We start from the raw sequence: 15,536 nt of genomic DNA, 5'->3' as shown, positions 1-15,536 counted from the left end.
GGTAGAGAAATTAACATCATGGTGCCAGGACAATTGTCTCTCTCTGAATGTGAGCAAAACTAAAGAACTGATTGTGGACTTCAGGAAAAGACAGCAGCAGCCATTTACACCACTTATGATCAGCAGGACACCTGTGGAGAGGGTGAGCAGCTTCAAGTACCTTGATGTAAACTTCTCCGAGGACCTGACTTCTCAGGACTACTCACATTCAAACTCAGGTTAATAAAGCCATGCAAAGACTGTACCATCTGCGACAGCTGAGGAAATTCAGGGTCTCACCAGCAATCCTAAAAACTTTCTATTCAGGGGCTATAGAAAGTGTATTGACTCAGTGTATCTCAGTGTGGTATGGGAACAGCTCCAGTCAAGACAGCAAAGCCCAGCATAGAGTTGTGCGCTTAGCTGAGCGCATTTCCGGTTCTGCTCTCCCCTCTCTGCAGGACATCTATCTCAAATGCTGCAGAAGCAGAGCTGTTGAAATCATCGAGGACTCTATCCACCCCAGTAACCATCTTTTCACTTTGCTGCCATCTGGTAAGCGCTTCCGTAGCCTGATGGCAAAAACCGAAAGACTCAGGAGGAATTTCTTCCCCCAGGACATCAGGCTCCTAAACTCAAAACCAGCCTCTTAATGTTTCAAGTCTCCACTTAATGTTCACTTTATCAGTAAGATATTCTTTATTCACTACCTCACATTGACACACTGACAGTGTCACCTGTTTGCACATTTGCCTCTTGTACATTCCCGTGTATCTTAATATTTAAGACTACAGTTCCTGTGTATCTTAATATTTAAGACTTTAGTTTACTTTCATGCACATTATTTTGCATTCTATATTTAATTCTACAGTATACAATTTTTTTATATTTTATTCTTATATTTTTATTGTTTACTTTTATTTCATTCTTTCATAGCTATATTTATGTATATTTTAATCTGTGATGTTTTCTTTAATAATTGCACTGTCCATGGAGCAGACCTGACTCACATTACATTGCTGGTTATATATGCTCTATATAATTGTGTATGTGATGAATAAAAATCTTGAATCTTGAATCTTCCCAAGTTGCATCAACTTCTATTATAATTCGATTTTAATTCGATATTGTTCTCTTGAACACATGGGATATGAAAGATGCGATATTCCAATTTGTTACATTAAATTCACAAGTTTGAATAGAAATACAGCTAGTGTGACTTGCCAACTCAAACAATCATATTTCACACAAAGTGAGTGTTGATTGATTCAGAAGTGCTCCAAGAGTATGTTGAGATGTGTGAGTGCCGACATTAATGGCGATGATATCTTTACAGGAGAATCCATATGTAATGTTAAGAGCCAGTCACCAGGAACTAGAAGGGAATGAGCGTTATGAAGGCTTTTGCGTGGACATGCTGAAGGAGTTGGCAGATATCCTGAAGTTCAAGTACCGTATTCGGCTAGTTGGGGACGGCGTGTACGGAGTGTCAGGAACCAATGGCACCTGGACAGGCATGGTGGGAGAGCTCATCAGCAGGGTGAGTGATGTCACGAGGGAGTATGTTTCAGTTAAATTGGAACAGAATGGCATTCCAGTATCATGTATTATCCCCCTTTCTTTGCCGCCTGGTCATTACTGGAGTTGTGAATTCTTGCTATACGTTAGCTAGTAGACAAAGCTATTTGCTTGCCAAATGAAGATACAAAGAAAGAAAAATGTTCAGTGTTACCATTTTTAACTTCTGGAATATGGTGCAATGTGTAACCTAAAAGGCAAATAAGGAAAATTGTTTAATTTGATGTGGAATGTATTTAAAAATGTGTGTATGCACTGTAATGATATGTGATGGGTATCTTGAAAAACTATAATAAGCTAACATGTTAGTTAAGGCTAATTGAAAAGACTATAACAGTTTAAGCTGACCATTTTTAGCTTGAGAAAAGTGAAATGTATTTTAAAATACACACACTACCTTTCAAAAGTTTGTGGTCTGTAATATATTTTAATGATTTTCGATAAAAAAGTCTCCTTTGCTCAACTAGACTGCTTTTATTTGGTCAAAAACAAAGCAAAATAGTAATATTGTAAAAAATGTATACAAATGAATATTAATAAATTAAATTGAAATTATTTCTGTAATGGCAAAGCTGAATTTCCTTCAGAAATCCTTCTAATGTGTTTATTTGGTGCTCAAGAACCATTTCTTGTTATTATGTTGAAAACAGTGCTTAATATTTTTGTGGAAACTATGAAACTTTTTTCAGGATTATTTTGTAAATTGAAAGTTGTCATTTCTAATCAGGCACTATATACACATAAAAAGGTGTTTCAGTCAGCAGAATGGCTTTGTTTAGGAATGGGATAAAACATTATTGTTTTATCTTGTAGCTTTTCATATCTTACTTGGTGAAACAGAATAACTGCCAGATTTGATGGTTCCCCTACTCCAAAATCCCAGTTTAACCCCTGGTTATACTGGCTTCTAGAACAGCCATTCCCATGTAGTACGAATTTCATTCAAAGCACACCACAACAAATGCTCATTTCAATAATACTTTAAAGGAAGGAAACCTTCAAGCTACACTAAAAGTTGTTTTACTTGCTTCCACACAGGTAATGCAGATTAACCAACAATATTCATGTTTATGCCTCCAACCAGTTACAGGTTCCTTGTCCTAATGAATTTCAATTAGCCCATCTGATCCCATAACAGACACACACAGATGTGTTTAAAATGACACAGTGAAGCGTGACGAGTATTATTCCCATTCTGACAGCCACTAACATCCCGTTGATAAGATGGAAATCTAGCATACCTCAAATTCTGTTAAGAACACTTGCCCTTTTCGGCGGAAATGTTATTTATTTAAAAACAGTTGCAGCAGTATGGCGTGCTGCTGATTTATTCATCCATTTTTTGGCAGCCACCGCAGGGAACAAAGTAAATTTTTGAAAATTAACAAAAAGGCCACGACAGGCGATATACATATATTTCCAGAGGAAAGGGTCATAAACCAGAACATTTCTCCGCAGCCTACGTTCTCGCATACAAAAACGGAGAGGCTTTGAGAACTTATCCGTCTTAATTCCACAAGCTAATGGAGGGCAAAGCCATTAGTGAAATAAAGAAAGAAGCGCCTAATCTTATTAATGTCTCAATATGTTCCCTCAAAGTATGCTCTATACAGCTGACCTTGAGAGTGGCCAATGAGTCTAATTGCATCCCACGCGCTATAGTGTCTGTAGACAGTAGAGGGTGATGAGGGGCAATTGAAGGAGGCGAGGAGCGCTGCCTCGTCCTGACAGCCTCTCTATGCCTCTTGGATCCCATGAGGGACCTTTATCCTGTTATTTATTACATATAAACATTGATTTGCATATGAACAAAGACTACAGATATTTATTTATATTTATTTTCAGTTTTATGTTTTTCTCTCATGGTCTCAACATTTTATTTCCCTTATTAAATTATATTAACATTTGGTACTGTATATGAGTGACTTTTTAACATGTAAAACAATTAATGATCAATTGAATTTATTTTGGCCAGCATATCTATTTCTATGCTGAATTCAATCTATAGCACAAGAAAAATAAATCTTAAGATATTAATGGTCAAATCAAAGTTTAAAAATGATGTTTAACTGATGTATTTTGATGGTTATGTGTTGATAAATGAGGCAAAAAATGCAATACCAATACTGCCCTACAAAGCAAAAAGGCAGTAACTGCATTTTTGGTCAAAAATTAGTTATTGTCATTTTCATGACATTCAAGGCATCCTTTGTTATGTGACAAAACATCTTATCTGAAATGTGTGTCGTTTTGGAGAAAAATGGTAGTTGTTTGTACAGTAACTACTTTTAAACTTTGAAGTCATTTTTCTCAGTTTTGCACTCTGCGTAGTTACTGTCCTTTTTGCTTTGTAGGGCAGAATACCTTTCTTGTATTAATATTATAATTTATAATGTTTAATAATAATATAATACATTTTGTCTAGTGAATAGGACTTTGCACTAAAGCAGCTCACTTTTGATGTTTAATAATAATATAATACATTTTGTCTAGTGAATAGGACTTTGCACTAAAGCAGCTCACTTTTGTCCTAAATTATGGACTCCTGATCCCAAAGGGGACTTGGTCATGCTTTATAATGTTCTGTAAGCTCTTGTAAAACTAAAGGCAGTGCAATAGTACACAAAGGTAGCAAAGAAGCCAAGCTGACAGGGTTTTTTCTAGCGTCAGATGAAGAATAAGCCTCAGAGGGAATTTGAAATGCCACCCTGGGAACTTACGTCAATGTATTATTCAGTAGAGCTACTGTAGAGTTGACATTGTCTTCTTCTCTCATTTTTTTTTGGGGGGGGGCATCACTTTATGACTGAGTCAAAGCTGAAGGGGAGGATGGAGCGCAGGAAGAATATCATACTGCATTATTTATTATTTAGAGTCTCTGTCTCATAATTTTCCTCTCTGTGCAGTCATCAATATTAATATGTAACGAGATGTCAAATATTTGATAATCCTTGTTTCTGTTACTAGCGACATCTGTTTGAAGGATTTCTGTTCAGCAGGGACTACGTAATTTCCTTGTTTGTGTGTCAGTGTGATGTTTTGTTGTGTGAAGTGAAGTGTGCATGAGTTGAAGAAGAGCTGTGGGCCACTGTTGAACTATGGAGAGCACTTTAAGATTAGTGCATCTGCATGCTGTTATTGTGGAAGGAATCTTCAGGGATGTGCAAGAGTTCATCTTCCCGTGCCACAGTCTCTTTTTACATGGTGAAGTACTTTACATAGCAAGATAATGACATAACTGGCTCTATAATCAGGTGAGCAGACAGTTACAGGGTTATTAGTTAACTAAAAATAAAAAACATTAAAAAAAAATCTTACTTGAATATTTAAATTTTTTTTTAAGTATATTATTTTAATAACTAATTTAAAAAAAACGTATTACAGTAACTAAAACTATTAAAAACGATATATATATTTTTTTTACATACACACCAAAATTTCCAACAATTTTCATTAAAACTAAGAACATTTTGTCAAGACAGACTTTATGTTGGCTTGAAAAAGTAGTAAAAAAAAAAAAAAAAAAAAAATTTATATATATAATGGTATATAAATGATACTTCTCTTATCTTGAAATGTGCCTAACGTTCCTAATTCAGCCCTCAGAGTTAACAAGCCTCTCCTGTCTTTTTAATGGGTTCAGGCTTAAGGCTAAAACATCACATTGTAACCGGTATCTGCTGTTCAGAGATTTTCTCTCATTTACAGCACAGCTCCAATATCCCATCATTCCTCCTGGAGAGGACAAAGAGCAGTGGAGGGTAAGAGTGTGTCTCACAGGACTGTAAAATCCCTTGCAGATGCACTTTTCAGTGTTGTTTGATTAGTGGGATCCAGCCGCAGCATCATGCCCGGCAGCACTTGATGCTGTTTCAAGTGATTTGTCATGACAGTTTCTGTGTTCCATCACACACACACACACACAACAAATCAGCTTTGCCCTTTGGTATTCACCAAAATACAGGTATTTAGACAGGAAGCAGTTGTTTCCAGGTGTAAAAAGACAGGTCATGGAAGCTTAAGGTGGTTAAGCTGGTTTGTTGCTGGTTTGAGATGGTCTACATGCTCTAATCAGCTTAACTAAGATGGACTACAGGTGTCTTGATTTTGAGGGGGCTCCAGTCCAGTGGCAATTTGTGCTTTTGGAGAGAAAAGAAACAATCACATTTTATCTATTTCATAATTATATTTATATATATATATTTGTGACCCTGGACCACAAAACCACTCTTAAGTCGCTGGGGTATATTTAATATACATTGTCATAAAAACATTGTATGGGTCAAGATGATAGATTCATTTTAACTTTGTAGTTTTCATCTAATATTTTAATTTAATTTTAATCATTTATATAAAAAAATTTAATTGTACAATTCCAATTTACAATCACCATTGTTTTTTGTAATTTATATAATATTATATTTATTAATATTTTGAATTAGCAATTGTTTTAATATTTTCTATGTTTCTTTTAGTCTTAGTAATTTAATATTATTTAGCATTATTTGTAGTAATTTTAATACTTCAACTTATTTAACTTTTTTAGTATAGGTTTTTCATCTAATACTTACATTTTATTTTAATTCACAAAAACTATTTCTATTACTTTTCGTTTGCAATAACAACAGCATTGATAATTAAGTCTAAATATCTGATCCTTTCTCAAACCAGCAAGAAACTATGTATAGTCTGGTTAGTCTGGCTCCATTTCTTTGCACCTTTTTATTCAGACCTGCACTAATGGCTGCTGTGGTATTTGGCATGTGTTTCAGAAGGCTGACTTGGCTGTGGCCGCCCTGACCATCACGGCTGAAAGAGAGAAGGTCATTGATTTCTCCAAACCCTACATGACTCTGGGGATCAGCATCATGTACCGAGTGCACATAGTAAGTTCCTCCTCCATCCGCTGCAGCTCGAGACACCCGACCATTCCTGACCTCGGAGCATTAAAAATCAACAACCCTCAACAATCAGCAGCCTCTAATGACACGAGAGAGAGTGCGTTGGAAATATATAGAGAAATACTTTTGGGCAGAGAGCTCTGAGCGTCACCCTTGCTGTAGCAGGTGTGCTGTGGTGTGAAAAGCTGATAAATGTAGTGCTTCCCTTCCCATTTTCAAATTCTCCTTATTGTGACTTGTATGTAATTCACACCAATAACTCCCCGAACTCTTGCACACAGCGACACTGAAAATCCAATAGCTCTTTTATTTTTAAAGGCCTGTGTGCCATTAATCAAAGCCCCTCCCCAAACCCAAGGTGACATGCTGATATCTCTTTTGGCTAAATGCCTCATGAAGCCGTTCGGTGCAGTGTTTGCAAACATTAATGTGGTCTCGGCAGGGCATTTACACAAACACACACACACTCACTTACACAAACACATCATAAACACACCCAATGTCAGGAACAGTCATCAGTCACAATGACTGAGACGGCCAATCAAGTCAAAGAACTGTTCACAGAAGCTGAACATGAACTCCAACACTTCAGATTTTAACATTTAGGTAAGATGTAAGTAGCTAAATATTTAGTTAAATGACCCCCAGTAATACCCCATAATATAAACTGTTGGACTATCAATTGAACATATTGGATGAATCATTTACATGATACATTCATAACTGAATGAGATGCTGTTTCTTGCCAGTTAGTGTCTTCAAAAAATTATGCTCATATTTACCCTTATCAGGGCCGCTGATGAATATAGAACTTTAATCAAATAAAAAAGTAAATGAATAAATTGTATTAATTACAAATTACAATTTTTTTTTTTTTGTTGTTGTTGAAGAAATTATAAAGGCTGTGTCATCTATAGCAAAAAGGTGGACAAAAATGAAATATTAAGTGAATATTTGAATTAAATGTTTGGTCAGTAGCCTACACCAGGATTTGATGCATGGCATTTGGCTCCATTTGCAGGCATTTGTAATAACATGAACATAAATTGTTTATTTTGTATTTGCCTACATTATGTATTTTAACAGTGTTATTATTAACCAATTATTATTGCCTCATTTTTTTATATATAATGCATATAATATATTTAAGTCATTTTAACGGCTATTGATGACTTAGGTCTGTTTTTATAGCAACAACAACCACAAAGAAAAAATATTACAGTACATTAATACTTCTTTGTAAATTATAATTTGAAGTACCAAAACCATGGTTATTTTGCAGTTACCATGGCAACAAGAACAATGATTTGTGGTGTTATTGTTAAAACCATGGGTAATTTTCTGTACATAGGTAAAAAAAACTTCTTTTTTTTTTTGAGCAACTGGGAGTTGGTGCCCTACGCAGACTGCGTACTCTGTGTATAGGGAGCGGCGGTACTGACCCTTATTGATAATTTAAATAACAAACATTAGTTAAAAGTGCTTCAAATTAATTATATAAAAAGTTGTGTTCTTGTACAGTTCTTCTATATTTTTGTTTATCCCCTTAAAACAAAAAATGGAAGAAAATTCAAAACAAAAAGCAACCCCCTCATCCCCAACCCCCAATGTTCAAGACATAGTTTTATTTGATATGACTTGTTATATCTTTGTTTTATTTTTATTTTTTATTTATTTATTTATTTGTATTTTCATTAGCAGTCAAGGCGATATTGGATATTTATTTGTGCATGCTCTTTCCATTACTTTTACCTTCACATTACATTATTACATTAATAATAATTTTGGAACATGGTAAATCTAACCACTAACAAATCTCGGAATGAATATATTTTTTCACATTTTACATTAGAATTGGGATGCTTAAATTCACTTGTAGCATTTAAAAAGTAATATTGTAATATTTTGTGTTTTAATTTTAATTTATTTGGATCAAATATATAATTTTAATATAATTCACGGGCCATATAATAAAATTATCAACGTATCTGCAGAACTTTAGTATTGCAGCATTCTTACCAATTACTATTAATCAATGTTTTGTTTTTTGTTTTCTTCTTTTTTGTATTCACATAGAAGTTTCTCATGTGCTAAAATGTTCTTGTCTCAGTGCTTTTTTCATGCTAATGTCACTTAACAAGGTCTTCATAACAATCACTTTTTCAGCCCTTAATTAGATTTCCAGATGCAACAAGGTGGTTTTTAGACACAAGATGAACTGCAGTTCAATCTTGTGTATCAAGCTTCAGGAGACGAGTCAAATAATTCAGATTTTTTTCCATGAACCATTTCAATACTACCGGCTGTAGGCAATAGATGCTAAATAAAAAAGTTGTTCCAAAACCAACAAAGGATGTTGAACTCCTGTTGGGGTAAATGACATTGTGTCTCGCAATAATATCAGAGCTTGGTGAAGTGTGACTTATTCTCAGTGTTAAAATGCATTCTTTTCCAGCAATAAATAATTCATTCATGGATAGATTTTTCCTTGAAACTGTAAAGACTATGGGGCTTTCAAAACATTGCTGACATTACACACTTCGCCTTTAGACGCTAGGCTACAACAACCTTAGAGAGAGAGAAGTGGCTTAGAGTAAGTACAAGTAAGAACAAGAAGAGAAAGTTGATTGAGAAAGGCACAGAGGCAGACACAGACACCGCGAGTGACTCAGAGACTGTCAGACAGAAAGAACAGTTGTGACAGAGGACATAAGAGGAGTGTTCATTGAGTTCACACAGTTAAAGAGGATAAAGGCTGTTGTGCAGCGTAGAGCTGTTCTCAGGTTAGAAGGCCTTGAGCTCGATCTCTCTCTCTCTCTCTCTCTCTCTCTCTCTCTCTCTCTCTCTCTCTCTCTCTCTCTCTCTCTCTCTCTCTCTCTCTCTCGATCTCTCCATGGCCCTTTCTGCTCTTCTCAGACCCAGAATGTGAGTTGCGATGTCAGTACATATGAATTAACTTGTGCTGGTGTTGCTGATGTTTACACTGAGATTTAAGGGTTACACCTCAATGATTCTGTTTGTTTATTTTTTTCTGACATGTTGGTATTATATCTTTCATTTGGATGTTATAAGCTGCACTGAGTAAATACATTTCAGGCTGCAAAGCAACAAAGTTGTATTATTTTAAAGAGGGGTGCTTCATCTCCATACCTACTGTCTGTGTACATTTTATTTCATTTATTTAATATATGTTTTGTCCTGTTATTAATTTAGAATTGATCAAATTCAAATTGTATTTAAATATAACTGTATTTATTTTACAAATCTAATATATATACGTTTTATTTATTTTCTACAATTAGAATGCGTGTGTCTCTAATATTTAAAATTAATCAGAAGGGACATTTTATATAAATTTACATTGCATACATTTTTGTTGTTGTTGTTGTTGTATTATATGATTAACAAATTAATTAACAAATAAATGCAGTATACATGCATGAGTATACATGCGTGTGTGTGTGTGTGTAAAAACATTATTTGTTCAATTCAAGTGCAAATGATCTTAAATTATATATATATATATATATATATATATATATATATATATATATATATATATATATATATATATATATGATATTATCTGACTAAGTTGGGTTGAGTGGGCTAAAGATGGGGGTCGGCCTTTAGTTCCGTTCCTCCTGCTCAAAATAATATCTTCACACTCATCTATACCCCACAGCCATGATAATCAGGATATTTGGATTCTTGTGTGTGCACTTGTTTAGGTTTAATCCACTTGCTATTGATCCAGCAGGCTTTGATTTTTTACAACGACCCCCATAGCTTATTTCAAACTTTAAATGAAATCCTTCGCTTGATCAATAAAAATGGCAAATGGAATAAATTGTGGCCTTCAGCCCTGTTTTAATTACATGTTTGCGAGTACAGTGGTATCTCCATTGCAGCGTGTAGTCAGACGCACTGGTAGACATGAACGTATAGAATGTGCCATTTTGTTTGTTGAGTGTAGTGTCAGAGTTTGAATGAACACAAGAATGGATGAAAATGAGTCTTTCCTCATCTTGTGCGGCACACAACTAGGTGTGGTTGAGGGTGAAATAACTAATTAGGTCCTACAGGTAGTATTAGCAAGATCATGTACAGCCCCAAAGGAGCAGTGACGGAGTTTGTGTGTTATGAGATTGTTTAGAGTGTACAGAGAAAGAAAAAGAGCAGCTGCCACTCAGAACATTGTTTCCTCTGAAGCATTCCAGCTGTGACAAGACCATGTTCCCACTGGCCACACACTTTCAGGTTGCAAAAGGGAACTCTGTGCCTCTGCGGTATTGAGCCCTCTTGACTCATCATGACTGAGTGTTTGTCTCACAACAGTGCGCTTGGTTCCCTATCTGTCGGTCACTACGAGTTATGTCGACCGACAAATGGGGTCTCACTTGGGAGGCCAATCATCTCTGATTTTAAGAGAAAACGCCAATGAAATTGGCAAGTGGATTAACACACCTGAGCCACTCCCCGTGCCAGCGGGTATAAATAGGGCGACAGGTGCATCCACTCATTAGATTTTTGCTTCGGAGCCGAGTGGTTGTATGAAAGCCGTTATACTCCACAAAGCCATTCATCTGCTGTGTCGGGAAGCTGTTCTGGTTGGCGGTACGGCGCAAACAGCGGTGTCCCTTTCAGCGATTCCCCTGGGCGCTTCAACTAAGAGAGCAGATTTCCTAAAAGAGCAAATCGCGGACGATTTGCATCTTTTTCAAGACGCCGTTTCGTCCGCGTCCTTCTGGATGCGGTCGTTTCCTGTTCTCTGACAACGGCCACGTTCGCTCTCTTCCGTGTCTGGGCATTCAGCACGCTGAAGGCGCGTTCGTGGATGGTTCATGCACGCACTGCGTGTGTGACCATGGCAACGCTGTGATCGCGTCTCCCCTTTCTTAAAGGGAAGGGAGCAGACCCCTCTGTCACTACCCGTTCTGGTTTCTCTGTCTCGAGCAGAGGACCGCCGGCTAGTGCTCTGGGAGATTTGAAGGTGACCGTGAGAGCTTCTCCGCCGGGCCACGCCCCACGGACCTCTTACCCCTTCCGCAGTGTTTGTCCTGTGCAGCTGCTGGGTGATTTTGCTGGGCTGTCTTATGGCAGTCCCAGCGGGTCATTCAGTTTGCCGCCGGAGATCAGATGTCGATTGCAGCATCGGGGGATGGGTTGTCGACCTCTGTGGATGAAGATTCGGCGGGGCTGCCCCCCTCGGGTGTTGTCGCCACTGCCGAATTGGACCCAGAGTCGACAGCCGTGCTTGCCCGGGCAGCTGTGAGCATCAGGATGGAGGTGAATGCACCGCCAGCCCTGAGTGCTCATGGCTGTTTGATTGGTTCTCGGTGTGGAGCGCGACTCACAACCGCGTTTTACTCTGGTTCCTTTCTTCCCGGATGTGCATGGGGAAGTGATGTAGTTGTGGATGGCCCCTTTTACGGCCGGAAGCAGCTCATTTCGTTCCTCCGTCCTCACTACCCTCGATGGCGAGGCAGCTAGGGGTGTGTTGACATTCCCCAGCAGGAGAGTGCGATTGCGGTGCACTTGTGTCCGCTAAACGCCGCCACTGGGAGGGATAGTCCGTGCCCCTCACCCAAGGCCTGTAAGCTGTCGGCCGCGCTCGCTACCAAGGCTTACAGTGCTGCGGGCCAAGCTGTCTCTGCTTTGCATGCCATGGCTATCCTGCAAACCCAACAAGCCAAGGCTTTAACAAATGCACGAGGGTAGGTCCAACCCGAGGTTGATGCAGGAGCTGCGCATGGCGACTGACCTCCCCCTTCTGGGTGACGGAAGTCACAACGCAGTCCCTCGGGTAAGCGATGTCCACTCTGGTGGTCCAGTAGTGCCGTTTCAGGTTCAGCCTGGTCTGTATGAGAGACATTGACAAAGTGCATTTTCTCGATGCTCCCATGTCCCAGGCTGTCCTGTGTGGCGACGCTGTCAGGGGCTGTGCCCAGTAGTTCCTGACAGAACAACAGCAGACTGAGGCCATACAGCACATCTTGCCACGACGTGATCCTCTGGTTGCCACCATTCCGTCGCAGGCAGTGCCTCAGCCTGCTCGTCGCCGAGGGCGCCCCCCTGCGTCCTCCACACCAGCTCCGCCCCGTGCTGAGAGTTCTTCGAGGCCGGCGCGTCGAGCCCCGCGCAGGAGAGCGGCGCCCCCCGTGTCACTCCCGGCTGCAAAGTCCTCGAGGAAGTCGACTAAGCGGCCCTGACACGGGCAACTCGGAGATGCGGAGAACTGCTCTTCAGGAGATGGCGGAGAGAGCGCCACTCCCTCCCCCGGAGGAGGGCCGGGTGGAGAATCTTCTGGTTCTGTTCCGCCGCTGGTCGAACGGCCAGTGGCACCCACATTTTCATTGGAAGAGCAATTTCTCCTTCCTCCGAGTTGCAAGGCTTGTGGGCTGACAATGAGCGACGCACAGCTTCCTCATTCTCACCCACGACGCCCCCTTTCGCCAGCGGCCAAGAGGTCGCGGTTCGGAGACGCAACGCCTCTCCACGCGTCTCTGGCCAGTTCCTCCGGGAACACGGGGAGTGTGGTTGCGATGACCCAGGACGCAGTGCCTTCTGGGCCTTCCGGCACGACTCCCCATCGCTGCACCACTGCGGGTATGTCGACTGTCCCTTTGGTGCCACTTGTACGGTATCTGGGAGCGTGGCTTGCGCTGCCCAACCCGTCACGCTGGCTCATCCGGACGGTTCGACTCGGCTATGCGATTCAGTTCGCCCGGCGACCCCCCCCCCCCAAGTTCAATGGCATGCTCGAGACTTCGGTGGCAGTCCAGGACGCCCCTGTCTTGCGCGAGGAGATTGCTGTCCTCCTGGCGAAGGATGCAATCGAGCCGGTCCCTCCAGCCGAGATGAGGACGGGGCTTTACTGCCCTTACTTCATCGTGCCCAAGAAAAGCGGTGGCCTTCGACCTATCCTGGTTCTGCGAGTCTTGAATCGGGCCCTACACAAGCTCCCGTTCAGGATGTTGACGCAGAAACGCGTTATCAAATGCGTCCAGCCCCAGGACTGGTTTGCAGCGATCGACCTGAAAGACGCGTACTTTCATGTCTCTATCCTCCCTCGTCACAGACCGTTCCTGCGCTTTGCTTCCGAGGGTCAGGCATGGCAGTACAAGGTCCTCCCCTTCGGGCTCTCCCTGTCCCCCCGTGTCTTCATGAAGGTCGCGGAGGGCGCCCTTGCCCCACTTTGGGAAGTGGGCATCAGGATCCTCAACTATCTCGACGACTGGCTCATTATGGCCCGGTCCCGAGAAGAGTTGTGCGATCACAGGGACTTCGTGCTTCGGCACCTCAGTCAGTTGGGGCTTCAGGTCAACCGGGAGAAGAGCAAGCTCTCCCCTGTGCAGAGAATCTCTTATCTCGGTATGGAGTTAGACTCGGTGAGTATGATGGCACGTCTCACCAGCGAGCGTGCCCACTCAGTGCTGAACTGCCGGAGTTCCTTCAGAGGCAGGACAGTGGTACCGCTGAAACACTTTCAGAGGCTCCTGGGGCATATGGCATCCGCAGCCGCAGTCACGCCGCTCGGGTTGCTTCATATGAGACCACTTCAGCACTAGTTACACTCCCGAGTCCCGAGATGGGCATGGCGCCGCGGTACACATCGTGTCACCATCACACTGATGTGTCGCCGCCTATTCAGTCCTTGATCGGACCTTGCTTTTCTACGGGCCGGCGTGCCCTTAGAACAAGTGTCCCGGCACGTTGTTGTCACAACAGATGCCTCCAACTCGGGCTGGGGCGCGACATGCAACGGGCAGGCAGCTTCAGGGTCCTGGACAGGACCTCGACTGCTGTGGCACATCAACTGCCTGGAGTTGCTGGCAGTGCATCTAGCTTTGCGACGGTTTCGTCTGCTAGTGCTGGACAAGCACGTGTTGGTCCGCACGGACAACACTGCGGCTGTTTCGTACATCAACCGACAGGGCGGTTTACGATCACGTCGCATGTCTCAACTCGCCCGTCATCTCCTCCTCTGGAGTCAGACGTGGCTCAAGTCGCTGCGTGCTGTCCACATCCCGGGGGAGCTCAATCGTGCAGCCAGCGTGCTCTCACGACAGCTCACTTTCCCCGGGGAATGGCGACTCCATCCCCAGACGGTCCAGCTGATCTGGAGTCGATTCGGGGAAGCCCAGGTAGACCTGTTTGCTTCCCACGAGTCCTCCCACTGCCAGCTGTACTATTCCCTGTCCCAGGCCCCCCTGGGCACAGATGCACTGGCACACAGCTGGCCTCTGGCTTTACGCAAGTATGCGTTCCCCCAGTGAGCCTGCTCGCACAGACACTGTGCAAGGTCAGGGAGGACGAGGAACAGGTCCTGTTGGTTGCGCCTTACTGGCCCACCCGGACCTGGTTTTCGGAACTCATGCTCCTCGTGACAGCCCCTCCCTGGCGCATCCCCCTGAGGAGAGACCTTCTCTCTCAGGGGCCTGGCACCATTTGGCACCCGCGCCCAGATCTCTGGAACCTCCATGTGTGGCTTCTAGACGGGACGCGGCAGACCTAAGTGATCTGCCCCCAGCGGTGGTAGACACTATCACTCAGGCTAGAGCCCCTTCTATGAGGCAGGCCTATGCTCTGAAGTGGAGTCTGTTCACGAATTGGTGTTCTTCTCACCGGGAAGACCCCCGGAGATGCCCGGTCAGAGTCGTGCTTTCTTTCCTGCAAGGTAGGCTGGAGCGTGGGCTGTCACCCTCCACCCTGAAGGTGTATGTGGCTGCCATTGCAGCACATCACGATGCAGTGGACGGCCGGTCCCTGGGGAGGCATGACCTGATCGTTAGGTTCCTGAGGGGTGCCAGAAGGTTACATCCTCCTAGGACACCCCTGATTCCCTCCTGGGACCTCTCTATTGCCCTGGCGGGACTTCAGAGGGGTCCCTTTGAGCCGCTGGATTCGGTTGAGCTGAAGTTCCTGTCTCTCAAGACAGCGCTCCTGATCGCGCTCACTTCCATCAAGAGGGTCGGGGACCTCCAAGCATTTTCGGTAAGTGAAGAGTGCCTTGTGTTCGGGCCGGCCTACTCTCACGTTGTCCTGAGACCCCGGCCTGGATACGTGCCCAAGGTT

At 42.5% G+C, this 15,536-nt stretch overlaps 1 protein-coding gene across 1 annotated transcript in view; it reads left to right on the top strand.

The window, feature by feature from the left end:
• The window catches only part of LOC128029228 (glutamate receptor ionotropic, kainate 4), a 307,696-nt gene that overhangs the window by 279,053 nt on the left and 13,107 nt on the right, over positions 1-15,536 (top strand). The window contains exons 13-14 of the mRNA XM_052616871.1: positions 1,316-1,519; positions 6,330-6,443. Coding sequence (XP_052472831.1) covers positions 1,316-1,519; positions 6,330-6,443 — 318 coding nt within the window. The remainder of the gene's footprint in view (positions 1-1,315; positions 1,520-6,329; positions 6,444-15,536) is intronic.

The sequence above is a fragment of the Carassius gibelio genome, chromosome A15 (genome assembly GCF_023724105.1).
Source record: "Carassius gibelio isolate Cgi1373 ecotype wild population from Czech Republic chromosome A15, carGib1.2-hapl.c, whole genome shotgun sequence".
NCBI classification, from domain to species: Eukaryota; Metazoa; Chordata; class Actinopteri; order Cypriniformes; family Cyprinidae; genus Carassius; species Carassius gibelio.
Note: the sequence above shows the minus strand (reverse complement) of the source record. Positions and strands in the feature narration are given on the sequence as shown.